The following is a 12,114-nucleotide window of genomic DNA, read 5'->3' as shown; positions in this document are numbered from 1 at the left end:
TTTCATTTAACGCGTCCCTCCGCTTAAACCTTTCTGGTCCCACAGCCAGAGGAAGCCGTAACTTCCAGCTTCCTTGGATAAGTCGTAGTTTACTCCCGGTTCCAGAGTCTTCCTGGGTGCTCTTCCAAACTCCTACGCCCTGTGGACTCCTTCATAAGCCTGCCAGGGATTGGGCGGCGCTCAGCGTGGGGCGGAGCCCTGCGTGGATTAGCGCTGCTGATTGGCTACCTTCGGATGAAAGAGGCGTTTCTCGGTCGGCTCGCTGAGACGCGCACTGAGGTTCAAAAGGGAGGCCTTCACCGCAGCCAGCCTTCTCGCAAGGGAAATCTCGCGATATCCGGCCGCCGGGACCCAGCGGCGGCGGAGCGTGGGGGTGGCAGGCGCTGTGGCCGGGCAGGGACGGCTGAGGCGGCCCGGCGCGCGTCCCCTGCGCTCGGTCACAGCCGGCTGACCCGGGCCCGGAGGGGCGGCGTGTGCGGAGCCTGGCCCTGCCGGCCGGTGGCCCCCGGCGCCGCACCTGGACCCCGCGCGGGCTGCGACAGGTGCGCGGATCCCCGCCCGCCCGCCGGCCCGCCCCCTCCGGACCTCGCCGGCCGGGGCTCGGGATGAGCCGCCCGCTGCGGCGGTAGAGCGGCCGCCGCCCCTGCGGTCGATCGGGCTGGAGCGAGGGAAGCCCCCGCGGCCGCCCCCCACACCCCCTGAGCCCGGGCGGGCAGGAGCTGGACGCGGCGTCCGTTGCGGATCTGAAGCGCCGTCATGAACCTGCACCAGGTGCTGACCGGGGCGGTGAACCCCGGCGACCACTGCTTCTCGGTGGGCAGCGTGGGCGACCAGCGCTTCACGGTGAGAGAGGCGGGCTCCGGCGAAGGGCAAGGGGGACAGCGGGCCTCGGCCCACGGAGGAGGCGGGAGGTGCTGCGTGGAGCGGCCGGGCGCACGGAGAGGGCTCGGAGCGCCCCAGCCGGCAGTGTCGGCGCAGGATGCCCGCCGCCCCAGAGGCCTGTCCGGGCTGCAGCGTGGAGATCGCTTGCGCGCTGCTTTCACATTTTCTTGCAAGGGGAAAGTCAAAAGTAGCCTTGTGAGTCAGGGACCGGTGGCTCCTTGAAAACTGTTACCAGCTGGTGAAAGCAGCTGAGCGCCAGGTAGCAAGGAAGGGGGTGAAAAACACCGCGCCCGTGTGTGTTTGTTTTTTCTACGCATTCACTGAGGAATAGCCAGAGCAGTATTTTATTTCTTTCTTTATTTGTAATCAGTAACTCCGACCTTGCTTTCCATGCCACACGTGACAGCTCAGCAGCAGTTCTTGAAAACTGTTTAGTGTTTTACATGGTTCGGCTTCCTGGGGTCACGGTGTCCGGCTGTGTGTCAGCGTCGCGGTGGCCATGCCCAGGTGAAGGGCTCCTGGCAGCGGCCCGGCTGCTGGGAGGAACTCTGAAACGTGTGGCCACTGATCCGATGGCCGCAGGACCGTTTTATCAGTGCTTCTAACCCTGACCCTGCCAGCCCTCAAGCATGGGTGCTGGGCAGTTTAGCTACAGGCTTGGTACTGTATCTTCAGTGAAACTCAGGTTTAAGTTGGAAGAAAGGAAACCTCTTGGATTTCCACTGTAAAAGACAATGGTCTTTTCTGCTTTTGACCCCTTTTTTTGGGCGGTGGAGAGAAGGCGCCCTTGTTGGCCTGGGCTGTGCTACTCAGCATTTCACATGGGTTAGGCATTTAAAGCCGGAATTGTAGAATTGTGCCAACCAAGCACTTTGCTGTCAAGCACAGCCGGCCCTCCCCTGCGGAGTGACTCACAGGCTCCGAGTTTGCGCTCCACACTCGGAAAGTGTCTGGAGCGGGGGGGGCACCGCAGCTGGCTGCTGGGCTCTGCTGGCCGTGTGGAGGGATAGAGACAATATTTACAGGTTTGATCGTGTTAGATTCTCTGTCATCTCTGCCAGTTCAGAGAACTCTTCCCAAGAGACCGTCTGTGTGAGCAGGGGTGGAGCTTCCAAGCACATGCAATTTGATGGTTTGGGAAGTGCCTGGACACGTTCCTCTTGAAAACTTTGGAAAATGTGTGTGTTATTTTTCAGGGGAGGTCGGCTAATGTGCCATCCTACACCCGCCTGGAGCTTTTGCCCAGTTCCACCGTGTTGAAGGCCTTCCCATAGAGCAGGCTTGAAGCTTCTCCCACCTACTGCCCTGCAGGTTTCCTGTGCCCTCTGAAAGCGTTCCTGTAGAGAAGCAGAAAAAACCCCACAGACTTGTTTTGGTTTAGCGTAATGAGATTCCAGCTCTTTGCTTTGGTGGTTAAGGGATTAGCAGTCACGTTTTTCTGAGGCAGATAATCCATCCTGACTCTTGAATGTTAACGTGATTGGTCTGTTAGGAACCGAGTTTCTTGCTCTCAGTTTTCTGGACACTTGCATACACTCTCTTGAAGTTGTCCCATTTTCTTCTTTGATGTTATAAAACAGATCTATTGTTTATGTATTGACCTTTGGCTTTTCAGATTTTGATTTCTCTACTTGGATGGGATGGCAGGAAATGATGGGGACAGCCAAGCTGTAGTGACTTCAGAATCCCTCCTTGAGATGGGGCTTGAGTCTTCCCCTTGCATTCCCCCTGGAGGGATACTTTCACCCTTTGGCGCATTTCTGCCCTCCCTAATCCAGCCTTTTGTTTGTATACCCTCCCTTGCTTGTTTGCAGGTGGCTGTTTCTTGCTTGGAAAATATATTAGGGCAGATCCGTGCCGCTGCTGTCTGATTTTAAATGGGAAGGAAATTGAATGCCAGTTCTCATTGTTCTAGATCTGAAAATGTGCAATTGCTAATACAAGCTGGTATATATATTTACTACATAAACTGGCCTCAGACTGACTTTGCCCTCAGTAAGGAGGCTTGTAGCAGGTGTCTAGACTGCCAGGCACTGTTTCAGTACAGTTCATGTATCATTAACCGGATGTGCGTCCTCTGTGGCTTCATCCCCAGCAGGGACTGTCGCTACCTGGAGCTGATTTCCAGCCTCTTCGGATTAGTTGTTTATCCATGGCTACATTCTTCTCTACTCTTTGGATTCCTCTTTTTCTCATCTCTGAGGTAAAATTGCCATAGAGCCCACTTACAGGGTTGTTTCATGATGAGGTGAAAAGTTTCAAGTTCATGGCTTAGTAGTAAGTGTGCAACTCTTCAAAGGCCGTTCCGTGACACTAAGGTTGTTCATCCTGATGCCTGATCTTGGAAAGTGCTGAGAACAGTGGTGCTGCAGGCTAATCCTCTGACCTGCGGTGCCGCCATCCAATATGGGTATGGTTCATGGGCTGCACTTCCTGTCCAGATCTCTGCTTAGGCCTGGGATGGCAGTGGGGCCCTGCACCCAGGAGGGAGACCTGAAGAAGTTCCTGGCTCCTGGCTTTAGGTCAACTCAGCTCTGGCCTTGGTGGCCATTTGGGGAGTGAACCAGCATATGGAAGACCTTGTCTCTTTGTGTAAAAATAAATAAGTCTTTTTAAAAATGCTGGTTTAAATGGGTTGTTGAAAATGATTAAAGAAGCCTAACTACAATGTATTTAACACAGGCTGGGTTTTTTAACAGCTTGAATAATTTATATTTGAATCTAAAAAATGTTAACACTTATTCAAGCATTTCATCAGTATTAGGTGAATAGCCAGGGAAACTTCAGGTATGTTTAAACCAAAATTCATTTTCCCCCCATTTGTTGGAATGCTTCTTTTTTTTTTTTTTTAAGATTTATTGGAAAGTCAGATATACAGAGATACAGAGAGGTGGAGAGACAGAGGGCAGAGGGATTCACTGTCCAATGAGTCACTCCTAAGTGGATTTATCTGCCAAAGCTGCACCAATCTGAAGCCAGGCACCCGGAGCCCAGAGCCTCTTCCAGGTCTCCCATGCAGTGCAGGGTCCCAAGGCTTTGGGCCATCCTTGACTGCTTTCACAGGCCACAAGCAGGGAGCTGGGTGGGAAGTGGAGCTGCCGGGATTAGAACCAGCACCCATATGGGATCCTGGTGTGTGCAAACAAGGACTTTAGCTGCTAGACTGCCGTGCCGGCCCTGTCCGAGTGCTGCTTTCACTGCTTTATCTTACCTTTCAATTTTAGAGTGAAAGTATTTGAACAATCTGAATTTGGTCTGTTGACAGCTTTTGTAATAATAATAAACTGTTTATAATGAATGGGTTAAAAAGAGGCACAGTTAATTAGAACCTAAATTTCTAATATTTTTGTAATGACAATATATGGTATATTTTTTTCTTTTTTTTTTTTTTGTACATTATCCCTCTCGTTTTGAAGTTGTTTTGAATGAAATGGAAATGAAGTGACTTCCCAGAGGCAGTAGGATAGGGCTTGTGCCCGGGACTCTGTTTAGTATTTTAAGCAGTTGAGCTATGGGAGGGAGAGCAAGTCAGCTACAGCTGCAGTTAGAGCTGTGCAGTGTTAGACAGCTTGGGGTGGCCAGGCGAGGGGGCCGCAGCTGGATAGGATTCAAAGCCTGCAGCTGTGAGGAAGCCGTGAGGAAGGGGGCTGAGCAGCGTCCCCCTCAGCTTTGGGTGGTACACACTTGTCAATCACGTGTGTTTCTGTAGGTGGGTCTTTTTTGGGGGCAGTGTGATTGTTATATTGGGAGGGTGGAAAACTTATGTTTCTTTGGAGTGACGAGTATGAGCTTTGTGAATGAAAGAATATAGAAGGGGAGATTTTGCTACTGTTCAAAGATGTTTATGGAGCTTATGAAGCCATTGAAAGTACTAAATTGGACTTGACAAGTTTTTGCCTATTTATAAAATATAGTGCTTTGCAGTTTTAATATACTGTTGAAATCATTTAAATAATACCAGCTCTCAGTATTGCATTTTTTTAAAAGATTTATTTTTATTATGTTTTTATTGGAAAGGCAGATATACAGAGAGGAGAGACAGAGAGGAAGATCTTCCATCCGATGATTCACTCCCCAAGTGAGCGCAATGGCCGATGCTATGCCGATCCGAAGCCAGGAGCTTCTTCAGGGTCTTCCACGCGGGTGCAGGGTCCCAAAGCTTTGGGCCGTCCTCGACTGCTTTCCCGGGCCACAGGCAGGGAGCTGGAAGGGAAGCGGGGCTGCTGGGATAGAACTGGTGCCCATATGGGATCCCGGGTGTGCAAGGCGAGGACTTAACCACTTGCGCTACCACGCCAGGCCCAGTATTGCATTTTTAAAAAAGATTTATGTGTATTTGAAAGACAGTTCCTGGGAGAAGGAGAGAGGTTTCCTTTCTGTTAATTCACTCCACAAATGACTACAATGGCTGGTACCGAGCTCATTCGAAGCTAGGAGCTTCTTCTGGGTCTCCCACGTGGGAGCAGGGTCTCAAGGCTTTGGGCCATCCTCTCTACTGCTTTCCAGGCCATAAGCAAGGAGCTGGATGGGAAGTGGAGCTGCCGGGATTAGAACCGGCGCCCATATGGGATCCTGGTGCATTTAAGGCAAGGACTTTAGCTGCTAGGCCATGGCACCGGGCCTGACCAGCAAATCTTTAGGTGGTGTCTCTGTGGGGTCATGGCTGTCCTCTGCATTCAGAGTTATTACTGGGTTTTGCTGCTTTTCTCCTGCTGCTTGCTTAATGTGCTTGCTCGCCCATCACTGCTTGGAGGATGATGTGCGTCAGCAGGTCTATTCAGTCTTGCTTTTATTCAACATTTGTCTTACTGATCATCTTCTCTTCCCGTGGCTTAGTTATACCATATGCTACTTTTTTTTTCTTTCTTTTGTTGCTTCGGTAGTTACCCACTGTCAGTGTTCTTTGCATAATTTCTTTCTTCTCTGTCTCCTTAAAAAAATGTATTTATTTGAAATGCAGAGTGAAATATCTTTCATCTGTAGGTTTATTTTTCAAATGCCTGCTGCAGACAGAGCTGGGCCAGGCCGGGAACTGGGTCTCCCGTGTGGATGATAGGAGCCTGGTTTGTGTTGGCCCCCATCTGCTGTCTTTCTGGGCATGTTAATAAGAAGCTAGACCAGAAGTGGAGAAGTGAGGGCTCAAACCTGCTCCCTTATGAAGGATGTCGGTGTCCCAAGTGGTGCCATTTTTGGCACAATGCCTGCCCCTCTTGTTCGTCCCTTAAATGTTGCTGAGCATTAGTTAGCCTTAAGTCTTCCTGCTTCATTCTACCGGCGCTTCCGAGCCTTCCGTGTGTGCCTTGGGAAGCGGCACAGAGCACGTGGTCTGCACTGCGATTAGTCGATTTTCCTTCTGAGAATGATGTCATTCAGCCAATTTTCTAAACCTCCCTTGGAGGCGCACTTTATATTTATTCTTAAACATATTATGCTTTTTTTCCTTATTAAGTTTTTTTAAATTTATTTTTTATTTTAAAACATTTCTTTGAAAGGGAGAGTTACATAGAGACGGGAGAGACGGGGATTGTCAGTCTATGGGTTTACTCCGAAGATAGTCAGTGGTGGAAGCTGGGATGATCTGGAACCAGGAACATCTTAGGAGTCTCCTCTGTGGGTGTAGGGACCCAAGGACTTGGACTGTCCTCCACTGGTTTCTCAGGACCACAGTGCTGGATGGGAAGTGGGGCAGCCAGGACTCAGCCTGGAGCCCTCATGGGATGCCAGTGCTTTGCCTTGGGCAGAGGTGGTGCTGCACCACAGCACAGGCCCCAAATGCTTACTTACTTATTCTCTTCCTTGCCTTCTTTCTCTCTCTCTCTTTCTTCCAGATTCATTTACATTTGCTTGAAAAGCAAATTTTGAGATAGAGAGAAGAGAGACAGAGAGAGGGGTCTAGATCTTGAATCCATTGTTCACTGTCTTAAGGACTGCAGCGGCTGGAGCCGGGCGTGTCTGAAGGCAAAGCCTGCAGCTTCTGGCTCTCCCCGTGGGAGCAGGGCCCAGTGACCTGAGCCTGTGCTGTACTAGTCCATCAGCAGGGAGCTGGATTGGAAGCAGGGTCCATATGGGGATGCTGGCAGCACTCCTGAGGCCTAACCTCTGTGCCACGGTGCTGGCCTTGACCCTTGTTCCTAGACTTGTAATCTGCTTTCTGCTGCATTGAGTCAAGTTCTAATGCTTCTACATCATGACTTTTAGACATCTTATGTTTGTCTTGATGTCATTCTGTTGAAGAGTCTTTTAATCCTTGTGCCCTTATTTAATATTGCTTTTCTCTGCTTAACTGTTGCTGCAGAGAGATCATTGTCAAAGGCACATTAAGATAACAGAGCTCTTCCGATGCGCTCTGTCTTTCTAGTCTCTTCTCGGTTTTTCCCTGTGCAGTGCTGCTTCCCTAAACTTTAGCTGTTATCCAGCTTTCCATTTGTATGATAGCAAATGCTTTTTTCTTTTCTTTTCTTCTTCTTTTTTTTTTACTTCTACCATGTATATATGCTCTTATAGTAACTTTTCAACTCTCCCACTCTCTCCTTTGTAAAAAAGCACTGTGTTTTTCTATGATTTTGGCTCTGCTGTATACAGTATGGGAGAAACAAACTGTGAGTAAGCAGGACTCTTGCTTTTCAGGAGCTTATGGGTGACCAGTTGCCTGTATTGATTACTGTCTTGGAATTTCATTTTATGTTTTTAGAACTGCTTTACTGTGTATAAGTAACAGATCATAAAGTTCACTCTTTTAAAGCTCATATTTTCAAAGATTTTAGTTTACTCAGAATTTTGCTTTCTTGCTACAGTTTAACTGCAGTGGACTTTTTCATTCTAGAAAGGAAGCCCCGTATCTATTAACAGTCTCTATTCACTTCTGCTCTCAGCCACTGGTAAGCACTATGCTACAGTCACTTTGCTTCATTTTCTTCCATATTTGTCACCACTGTTCTACTGTTCATATCATTCAGTCTTTTGTATTTGACTTCCTTTGCTTAGCATATATATATATGTATATATTTTTTAAAGGGATTTTAGTTGTTTGAAAAGCAAAGACACACACAGACAAAGGGTCATCTGTCTGTTGGTGCTTTTCTCATATGGCTGCAGCAGCCAGGGCTGATCCAGGCTGAAGCCAGGAGCCTGGAGCCTTGTCCAGGTTTCCCACGTGGATGCAGAGGTTCAAGGACTCGGTCTGCCCTCCACTGTTCTTCCAGGCATGTCAGCAGGGATGCTGAATCACAAATGGAGCAGCTGGGAATCAAACCAGCATCCGCATGGGATGCCCATGCTATAGACAGAAGTGTAGTAAGCAGCACCATGGCGCCTGTCTCTGTTTTTTTTTTTTTTTTTTTTTTTTTTGCATTTGTTTGTAAGGATGCACTATCATTGATATCCTCATATATTGCTGGTGGAATATACCAGCGTATCAATTATGGATGGAAATTGAAAGTAAACTTGCAATACCTCAAAATGTTAAGCATATGGGCCAGTACTGTGCTGTAGCAGGTTAAGCCACAAGCTGTAGTTCCAGGATCCCATATAGGTGCTGATTTAAGACCTGGCTGCTCCACTACCAGTCCAGCTCCCTGCTAATGTGCCTGGGAACTCAGCAGCAAATGCCCAAATTCTTGGACCCATGCTCCACGAGAGAGACCCCCAGAGGAAGCTCCTGGCTTCTGGTTTCTGTCTGGCCCAGCTCCAGCCGTGCGGCCACTTGGGGAGTGGAGTGAACCAGCACCTGGTACAAGCGTGCCTGCCTTCCTTCCTTTCTTTCAATTTGTTCATTTTTATTGGAAAGTCAGATTTACAGAGGGAATGAGAAAGATCTCCCATCCACTGGTTCACTCCTCAAGTGGCTACAGTGGCTGGAGCTGAGCTGATCCAAAGCCAGGAGCCTCTTCCTGTCTCCCATGTGGGTGCAGGGTCCCAAGGCTTTGGGCTGTCCTCTGCTACTTCCCCAGGTGACAGGCAGGGAGCTGGAGAGGAAGTGGGGCTGCTGGGACATGAACTGGGCACCCATATGACATCCCGGAGCGTGCAAGATGAGGGCTTCAACCATTAGGCTACCTTGCCAGGCCCGACCTGTCTCTTTCACATGCTCTCTCTCTTTACCTTTGTGTAAATCTGTCATTCAAATAAGTAAAAAGCTTAGTTTTGGTGGAAAGACAGACTTACAGAGAAGGAGAGACAGAAAGATGTAAAATCTGCTGGTTCACTCCCCAAATGGCTGCAGCATCTGGAGCTGAACTGATTCAAAGTCAGGAGCTTCCTCTGTGTTCCCAACACGGGTGCAGGGTGCTAAGGCTTTGCACTATCTTCTGCTTTCACAGGCCATAAGCAGGGAGCTGGATAGGGAATGGTACATAAACCAGTGCTTGCAAGGGGAGGATTAGCGAGTTGTGCCATTGTACTGGGCTCATAAAATAAAAAAATTCTTAATTAATCCTAGCGTTACCATAGGAATACATATACCCACACAAAACATGTTCATGAATGCTTGTATCAGCAGTATTCACACTAGTGACAAAGGAGTGGGAGCTCAGATGTCCAATCCAACTGAAAGTAGAGGCAGACTGCAGTAGCAAGATTGGAGGAAATCCTGCAGGCCTCCCCCTTGGCCTGGCCGACTGTGTGTGTGCTTCGTGTGCCTCCGCCTCTCGCCCTGCCCCACGCTGCAGCTGGATCTGACTCCAGTCTCTGTGTGTGCATGCAGAATAGCCAGGGAACTTTCACCTGTTTCACTTAGGTTTTCATTTTTTCTAATTCCAACCAGCAGCTAAATATATTTGGAAATTGGTAAACATTACCGGAGTGGGCTTCGTATTTCCTCCAGTAAAAGTGTGCAACCCTGAATAAAGCTCTTTTTCATTTAAAAGAAAATAAACAAACAAAAAGCTATCCAGTAGCCTTTCCTTATGTTTAATGAACAAGATGAGTTCTGGTTTTAGAACTTTGATACTCAGTGGTAATTATTATTTTTATAATTTAAGATCCCAACTTTTACAACTTTTTCTACTCCATGAAGTCTGTTAAGTTTTTTTTAGAAAAAATTATTTAAACTTAAGAAAAATTTTATTTTAAAATCTTTAAAATATTTTTTTAAATTTGTTTTATTTTTATTGCAAAGTCAGATATATAGAGAGGAGGAGAGACAGATAGGAAGATCTTCTGTCTGATGATTCACTTCCCAAGTGACCACAATGGCTAGTGCTGAGTCGATCCAAAGCCAGGAGCCAGGAGCTTCCTCCAGGTCTCCCATAGGGGTGCAGGGTCCCAAGGCTTTGAGCTGTGCTTGACTGCTTTCCCAGGCCATAAGCAGGGAGCTGGATGGGAAGTGGAGCTGCCGGGATTAGAACCTATGCCCATATGGGATTCCAGTGTGTGCAAGGCGAGGACTATAGCTGCTAGGCCACTGTGCTGGGCTTTTCTTTTTTTTTAACAACCACTTCTGGTCATTAGAATGCCACTGCTGGTGTTCTGGGGCAACAGTGATTATAGCAAGGCTAGTTGCTTTTAAAATCTTACTTCTACCTGTTGCACTGACTTCTCAGCCTCTTAAATACTGGTAACATGCTAGAGACAGAGACCGGGACAGATGGCAGAGCAGCCAAGGCGAGCTCGGCCTTGTGTGCGGGTGCATTGAAGCATCTCTGTGTACAGCAGTCCTTTCATTTCACATTTCAGTAAGATGCTGATGCAGTGCAGCCTATATGCAAAACATCTTTTACACAGTCACACAATTAGATGCAGAAGATGTCTAATTTGTTTTAAGTTCTGAGATTCAAATGATTAAAAAAATCCAGATTGAGCAAGTTTCAAAGTGCATAATATTCTGTGCCTGAGTCCTTTTTCCTTAGATGCTGAAAGAATAAAGTGGTACAAAAACAAGAAAAAGCCTTCTGCCTTCTGAGCTTCTCCATTTTGCTGGTCAGTCTTCATTCTGGGGAGTAAGGATGAAGGGGATCCCCTGTGGGGCCACATCCCAGTGGGTGAGCTGCTCCAGTGGCAAGTTGAGGCCCACGCTGCCTGATGTGAAGGGAAGGGTGTAGCTTTGCTTTTTCGTGGCTGTAAGTGCTGTCAGTGAAGAGAGGGATTGTTGACAACAATTCCTGTCTTTTCTTGTGGCTCCATATATATTCATGCAAGTTTTCAATCCGGCCCCCACCCCCCAGCCTGCCCCGCATCTCCTTTGCAAATAAATAGATGCTGAGGTGTATGGATTCTTGATGGGTAGCAAGGATTGTGTGTGTTACTGTGTTTTGCTGTGAGGTGGTCTCAGGGTTGTGGGGAGCTGCGGTGCTGAGCCACGTGCAGCTTGCATGTTTAGTTACACAGCACAGCACATGCTCATTTTTCTGTATCAGTTTTGTATCAGGCAAATTGCTGATGGAGTTTACAGTGTTTATGTTACATCTTTTACCCTAGAGTCTGTTAGTAGAGAGGCATGCTAAAGAGAAGCTTAATCATGTGGTTTCATTAGACTTGTGAAAGTTTATAGTAAGTTTTGGGTAGATTGGTTCCCTTTTCCTTTCTAAGTTTACTTGGATGAACTGCATTTTAAAAAACTGGAACTGTACTTCACAGTTATTTGTGAAGCAGAGTGTATTTAACTCACCAAAAGTCATAAGAATGTATCTTGGTGCATTTTTGTGATGCAGTCGGCCAAACAGAACTGCTTTGGTAAGCTCACCCCTGTGCACCCCAGGCTCACCCCTTTATGTGGCTCCCCAAACACTAGCCCTCAGGCGCGACTCTTCCCCTGATTTTGTATTGCCTTAGATTAGTTTTGGAAGTACAGTTATGTTTCGGTTTGTGTCTTGCTGTTGCTAGTTCAACATTGCTTGCCTCTGTGTTCTGAGCCGTTGTCATGGCCATGTGACGGTGCTTCTGAAGAGGGGCATGAGGATGAGAACTTTGTGGGAGAAATGAGTGATCAAATGTATTCTCATAATAATTTTAAGATTAGTTTTCTTGGTTTTAAAATTCTGTTTCTCAGTTGTGCAGTTTCACAAAGACTTCATCAAGAGGCTAATGGAATATGTACTTGGGTTTTCAAAGACTTATTTATTTGAAAGGTAGAGTTAGAGAGAGGGAGAGAAAGGTCTTCCATCTCCAGGTTGTCCCCAAATGGCTGCAGTGACTGGAGCTGGGATGTCCGAAACTGGGATCTGCTTCTAGGCCTCCCACGTGGGGAGCAGGGTTGGAGGTAGAACATTTAGAACTCAAGCCAGCATCCATTTGGGA

General features: G+C 47.7%; 1 protein-coding gene across 6 annotated transcripts in view; it reads left to right on the top strand.

Annotated features, from left to right (window-relative positions):
- Nucleotides 1-524: 524 nt before the first annotated feature.
- Nucleotides 525-12,114, top strand: part of DMXL1 (Dmx like 1) — a 108,024-nt gene continuing 96,434 nt past the window's right edge. For all 6 annotated transcript variants that reach the window (XM_040996597.1, XM_040996676.1, XM_040996527.1 and 3 more), the window contains exon 1: nt 525-843. In XM_040996597.1, the coding sequence (XP_040852531.1) occupies nt 757-843 (87 nt within the window). In that variant the 5' untranslated portion in view covers nt 525-756. The remainder of the gene's footprint in view (nt 844-12,114) is intronic.

Source organism: Ochotona curzoniae, unplaced genomic scaffold (genome assembly GCF_017591425.1).
Source record: "Ochotona curzoniae isolate NIBS_2020 unplaced genomic scaffold, NIBS_Ocur_1.0 contig_1, whole genome shotgun sequence".
Classification (NCBI taxonomy): Eukaryota; Metazoa; Chordata; class Mammalia; order Lagomorpha; family Ochotonidae; genus Ochotona; species Ochotona curzoniae.
The sequence above is the reverse complement of the archived record's forward strand: the minus strand, read 5'-3'. Positions and strand labels throughout refer to the sequence as shown.